At 36.0% G+C, this 6613-nt stretch overlaps 1 protein-coding gene across 1 annotated transcript; it reads left to right on the top strand.

Annotated features, from left to right (window-relative positions):
• Positions 1 to 2694: 2694 nt before the first annotated feature.
• On the top strand, positions 2695 to 5629 carry LOC111365876. Its single transcript, XM_022986381.1, has 4 exons — positions 2695 to 2755; positions 2864 to 4696; positions 4817 to 5034; positions 5594 to 5629. The coding sequence occupies exons 1-4, from the start codon at positions 2695 to 2697 to the stop codon at positions 5627 to 5629; spliced, it is 2148 nt and encodes a 715-aa protein (XP_022842149.1).
• Positions 5630 to 6613: the final 984 nt, after the last annotated feature.

Below are 6613 nucleotides of genomic sequence, written 5' to 3'. Positions count from 1 at the left end.
TATATAAATGCCATTGGTTCTGTGATGTTTCTAATGGTGTATACTAGACCTGACTTAGCCTTTGCTGTTAGTACACTTAGCAGGTATATGTCCAACTCGGGTCCCAAACATTGGGAGGCTCTGAAATGGTTGTTTAGATCTTTGAAAGGAACATGTAATGTTGGCTTAATATATAAGTTTAGTACTGAATGACTAAAATTGAAAGGTTTTATTGATGCTAACTATGCTGGTGATAGAGATAATAGGAAATCTACATCTTCCTACATATTTACTTTGTGTAATTCATGTGTTAGTTGGAAATCACAACTTTAACATGTTGTTGCATTATCTACTACTGAATCAGAATACATTGCTGCTACTGAAGCCTTTAAAGAATCTTTGTGGTTTAAAGGTATATTAAATGAACTTGGTGTTTTTAAGAACAATATGACAATATATTCTAATAGTCAATCTGCTATTCACCTATGCAAAAATCCTGTCTTTCATGAACGTACTAAACATATAGATGTTAGATTGCATTTCATCAAAGATATGATTTCTCAAGAGCTAGTAAAACTTGAGAAAGTCCTTTCAGAATATAATCCTGCAGATACGGGAACTAAGGTGCTCTCATTGGTAAAGTTTAGAAGCTGCCTTGATCTTCTAAACATCAGTACAAACTTGTAAGTCTCTTTCCTTAAGCTATTTGTTATCTTATCTGACTTGCAGGATGATTTGGCATCAAGGTGGAGGTTGGTGGGCATGTTTGGTAATTGATGCCCAAATCCCCTAGGCTATGATGAAAAATCGAGGCCTGTATAACTTCATAGGCTATAAGCCCAGGATTGAAAAATTAAATCCACATCACAATTGAAGTAGCCCAATTATGTTGGATATTTAGAGGTAATCAGTCCATTGGGCTAGATGCTCAATATCCAATTTGGAGGTAATTTGAAAATCACATGAAAGATAGATAAATACTATCTTTGTCCTTTTTTAACCATCTTATCCCCTTTTTTTGGTTGAACTCTATCTTTAAGTTTTGATATAATCTTGCAAATTTTGATTTAGCCTAATCCTTGCAAGATTTTGTGGAAACCCCTTTTTTTGTCAAATCTATAAATTGAAGACTATTCTCTTCACTTGGACTCACCCCAAGAATGAGAATAAACTCTCTGCTCTGTGCAAAAACAAAACCTCCTGCCTTTCTTTGTGAATCTGTCTTTGTGACTAATTATGGCCTTCAAATTGGAGATACCTTTATGGTGTGGATCAAGTTTCTGAGCCAAATTATAAAGAGGAAAACCGTTCCTTAATTTTCAGATTTTTGGGTCTTGATTTTCTTCATTTTACTTTGCAAATCCTTACATTAATTGATTGTTTTGGTTGATTTGTAGGTGGGTTTGCTTCACACATTCTATAGGACTTTTAGCCGCGACATTAAACCAATTATACAAAGTCAAATAAAACATTTTCCAAATCTGTGCTGTTGTCTTTGTTTGGTCTTCGAAATAGCGGTTGTTCCTTTCTTTCCAAACACACCATACAATGCATCCTAAGATAAGGTTCCATACAAGTTTGCTATCCTTATCACGAAATTTTCTCCTTCATGCCTGCAATACGGAAAAGGAAAAAATTAATATTATCTTAGAGAAAAAGGAAAAAGTTATGGAATAACTAAAATAGTGAAGAACTGATGAACAAAGTAGAGTCCAACTTTCAATTTCAAACATTATGATATCTGCAAACCAAACATGTTTCAAATACTCCTACTACACTTATAGTCTCTGAAGGCCAAAATGGTACGATAGGAAGAGGTACACATTTTTCTTATGCCAGGTTTGATTTCCAATCATTTAGAATTGACCTAGCTTAGACATGTGAAGTCTAGACAGGAAAACACCAAAAAATCACATAACTCGGAGGTGAGACTTCAATAATACCATTATTATAATAGAATACAATTTTTATCAAACTTTATTAAAAAAAAAAAGAGGCATTTTCAAGAATGTCCAATTATAATGGTTGGAGTTGAAAAGTGTACTTTTTTTATAATCTTTGCAAAAATGTCCAATTTTTAGATCAAAATGTCTACTTTACCCTCATGAAAAGATTAATCAATTTTATATCACTTTGGCACAATTTTTAAGAAGAGCAAATAACTTCTACGAGAAGGCACAATAATGTTGCTATTACCTAGGTGAGTCCACTTGCTTATATTTTTAATTATATTTTAATCAATTATTCTAGAACAAATGAAGAAGAAGCAAAAATTCCATTACCATATACGAAGAAGTATATGATTCGAACTTGAAAGAAATTATTTTAAGAAATTTACTGCGGTGGAAATTTGAAGCTGATTAGGCTTTCATCATTTGTCGGTAGAATGTATATTTCTTTGAACTCTATTTCTTCGAACTCTCATTTTTTTTGATAAGTTTTATTTAGTAGTTGTTGTTGTATATGTTCAAATCTCAATTTTTTGATAAAGTATTTTTTCCCTTGGACGAAGTTATCCTAAGTATATATTTTTCGTACCATTCATCTTAAATAACTTAGTTAGATAATATACTTCTATATTTAGAATATTATTTATGGTAGAATAAATTCTTGCAAAAATGGTGGTTGAAGTTGAAGAAGATGATAAATGCATGAAATCCCGTCATTTCATTCTCGACATTTTATAAATGTCAATATTGATTATAAACGTCGAGAATGATATTTATACTATCATTATCGACACTGTTAAATGTTGACAATAACATTAAAAATTTGAGTAAGTTGGTAAATTTTCGTGTAGAGTGATTCACATATTGCATGCAGGTAGCATTTTCGTTTTCGATTTTCATTAGTGGTTGACAGTATTGTTGTTTATGACATGCAGATATGGGAGATGTTAAGAGATTTGTTGTATCGTATGGTGGTAGATTCGTCAACAAAGACGACGGGTGGAAGTGGTTAGGGAACCGAACAACATCAATTGTTGTTCGACATGATATTACATATGAAGAGCTTGTACATAAATTATTCGAGAAGCTGAATGTTGATAGAATGAAGTTCCGAATTCAATTGAAATTTACAGTTCCAAACATGAATATACCCCCAGCTGATGTAGCCGACGATGAGGATTTGCAATGGTTTATGTCTGTTCACACAGAAGCGGCGTTGTGTGTAATTGCAGATGAATATAATGCTGGAGAGCACGAACTGCATGTCGGAGTTGAGCATTTGTCACCAATAGAAGATGCATTATGTGGACGCGATGAAGTCGGTATGTGCGAACTACAAGAGCCACAAACGATTGATAATATGGACGAAAGTTTAGGTGAAGGCAATTTGTTTATTCGAAATGCAATTGAGTCGATTGATGAAGAGGACATTGTGGAGAATCAGATATTCTTTAGCAAACGACAGTTACACACAAGGCTTCAACTTAAGGCTTTGAAAGAGAAGTTTCATTTCAAGGTTAAAAAGTCGAATCCTAGATCTCTTACTGTGTGTTGTGTCGATACTACATGCCATTGGCTAGTACGAGCTTCTATGATAAAAACTTCAGAAATCTTTACGATTCGAGAGTACATACCTGAGCACACATATTCTCTAGACGTTCGACGAAATGCACAAATTCACGCAACGAGTGCAATAATTGGGCATCACATAATGCGAAGGTTGGACGATGCAAACCAATTATACGTTCCTGCGGGTATTATTGGGGATATGGAACGTGAATTTGGTGTACGGATTACCTACAACAAAGCGTGGAGGGCTAAAGAGAAGGGACTTCGATTTCTTCGTGGTACACCCGAAGAAAGTGTCCAGAAATTGCCATCATATTGTCACATGTTAACCGAGAATAATCCAGGAACTATTGCACACATTGAACTCGACTCGAATAATAGGTTCTTGTACTTCTTCTTAGCGTTCGGGCCTAGTGTATGTGGTTTTCGAGAATACATGAGGCCAGTAATTTGTGTTGATGGAAGTCATTTGAAGGGCCAATATAAGGGAACACTACTACTAGCTGCAGCGCAAAATGCTAACCTACAAATATATCCTCTTGCGTGGAGTGTTGTCGATGGGGAAACAAATGCATCGTGGTATTGGTTCTTTGCAAAGTTGAAAGATGTCATTGATGATTCAAACCAGCTAGTGTTTGTGTCGGATAGGAAGAAGAGTATTAAGCGGGCAATTACGAGGTTGTTCCCACTTTCTCACCACGGTGCTTGCATCTGGCATATCGAGAAAAATCTTATTGCAAGGTATAGCAGTAGCAATGTCATCTTCTTATTCAAGCGGGCAGCGCTAGCATACCGCGTATCGGAATTTGATCAGTTTATGACACAGATAAGAACCATTCGACCGTCAATGGCATCTTACTTGGAACGTGCCGGTATATCCACCTGGTCACGGGCACATTTTGTTGGTAATCGGTACAACGTTATGACGAATAACATTGCGGAGTCACTGAATTCAGTCCTAAGGCGACAAAGAAGTTTCCCTATAACCTCGTTAATCGAAAATATTACGTCATTGATGCAACGATGGTTCTACGAGAGAAAAAGTGCATCCACGAAATGTAGTACGACTGTGACATCAAAAATTGATGATGAATTGAGAAAATCATTCGACGCCGGTGCAACTTTACCAGTACGAAATTTGGACGAACTCGTTTTTGAGGTAGGTATAGCTACCGAACTTTGTACTGTCGACCTTATAGGTAACACATGTTCATGTCAAGAGTTTCAGATGTGACAAATCCCATGTTCACATGCATCCCGAGCTGCTTGCGCAAAAGAAAAATCATTGTATGATTTGTGCTCCTCTTACTACACCACAGAATATTGGCGAGCTGCGTACAATGAAGTTCCTCACCCCGTTGGCCGAGAGTCAGATTGGGTTGTTTCTCAGTCTATTCGTTCCATTGAAGTTTTGCCCCCGAATATACGTAGAGCACCAGGTCGACCTCCTACCCAACGTCAACGGTCAAGAACTGAAAGGTCGACGTTGAGACGAAAATGCGGCCGATGTGGGGGTTCTGACATAACAGGCAAACATGTCAGAATTCGACATCTTTAAGTGACACGTATACTTGAATGACATTGTGTATTCTGATCGTCAAATGCCCTGATAACATGAATTATCAATGTTTTGAATTTTTTTCTTTTGTATTACTTGCTTTCTACCTCTTATTTTAAATGTTGTTGAATATATTTTTGACTTCTACTTCTTTCTGTTTCTTTCTTCGTTCTCTCTTGATATCACTTATTTGCAATTGCTTGTTGTAAAATTAAGTTTGTAATATATTTTGAATCCTTTATACGGATTCCTCCCATTTTTTGTGATTTTTCTCTTATATTATTCTAGTCGTTCAAAATTTTATAGCGCACAAATAGGAAAATTCGTATGGGCATTCACTAAATACAAACAACACTTCATTTTTGAATGTCATACTGGATACAAACAAGAGAGGCCAGGTTTGGGGTATAACTACCAACAAGGGAAATGGTGCTTACATATATTCTTATGAACATTTCACTACGATATCATTTTGTTCATCATATAAGTGAATAAGTACATATCTATTTTATCACTGGGATTTTCTTAATCATTGTAGACACAATGTGGTAATGGATACAAAAGCAACTTATGAATGACTCGTTCTCCTAAGTCATTGGAGCAGACAAAATGATAATCACAACAAAAGGAAGCCATAACTCCAATACATATCGTAAACAACTATTATACAAAATGGTGATCACCCAAAAAATTATCCATCACCTATATGGATTTTATAACACTACTATATGTACGTAAACATTTCACTTACGATGACTGCATCTTCTACATATCCTCCATGGCGAACAAAGAGGACATATCACTGTCGTACTCCTCGTCGGAGCTTATGATGATCACATCTTCATTTTCGACGGGAACTGCTCCAACATTTTCATCCAACAACACATGATGTGCTTCCGGTTGGACCGGTACTGGGACGATCTCACGATGAACTTGAATTGGTTCAATTTCGTCGATTAGATTCGGAAAAGGGATTGGTTGAAGGCAAACCCTACGATGGCGGTTCGAAGGTTGACGAACATATGGAACAAAAATATTGCTTTCATTATCCGAGTCCGAGTCAATGATGATCGGGTTGTCCACGGACGACCCAGGGGGGTCGAAAGTGATAGTAACATCAAGAACAGGAGTATGTTGAGTTGATGAAGACATAATCAATGGAAAAACTAACTAGTGCTATGACTTTGTTAAATTCTCGTATGTACATATTTAAGTAAAGTCCAACATTTTATACTGGAGAAACACTTGTCCGTTGAATGCACGATAAGATATCTCACCGACCAATATGGTTGAAGTCATTGATGGTGATTATTTTACAACTTTTTTTCACATCAATATCGTTGAGAACGTACTTGTGCTTGGCATACCAACTTTAACTGCTATAGTAATTATAAAGCTGCTTGCTACAGTCTTCGCAGTTAATACACCATTTGGTTGCCTTCACTCTTAGTTAAATTTGGTTGGATCATATTTATGTTGACATTTGATGCCTTCTCGACATTTGTAATGTCGTTATCGACATTAAATAGCTGTTAATCTCGACACTTGACATTACGAA

This window comes from Olea europaea, chromosome 17 (genome assembly GCF_002742605.1).
Source record: "Olea europaea var. sylvestris chromosome 17, O_europaea_v1, whole genome shotgun sequence".
In the NCBI taxonomy this organism is placed as follows: Eukaryota; Viridiplantae; Streptophyta; class Magnoliopsida; order Lamiales; family Oleaceae; genus Olea; species Olea europaea.
The sequence above is the reverse complement of the archived record's forward strand: the minus strand, read 5'-3'. Positions and strand labels throughout refer to the sequence as shown.

Bases quoted from the DNA above. Each gene is read 5' to 3' on its own strand.
- LOC111365876 (XM_022986381.1), top strand. From the start codon at position 2,695: ATGATATTTATACTATCATTATCGACACTGTTAAATGTTGACAATAAC. The intron at 2,756-2,863 runs GTAAGTTGGTAA...TATGACATGCAG, and splicing joins CAATAACATTAAAAATTTGA to ATATGGGAGATGTTAAGAGA. The intron at 4,697-4,816 runs GTAACACATGTT...ACTACACCACAG, and splicing joins TTGTACTGTCGACCTTATAG to AATATTGGCGAGCTGCGTAC.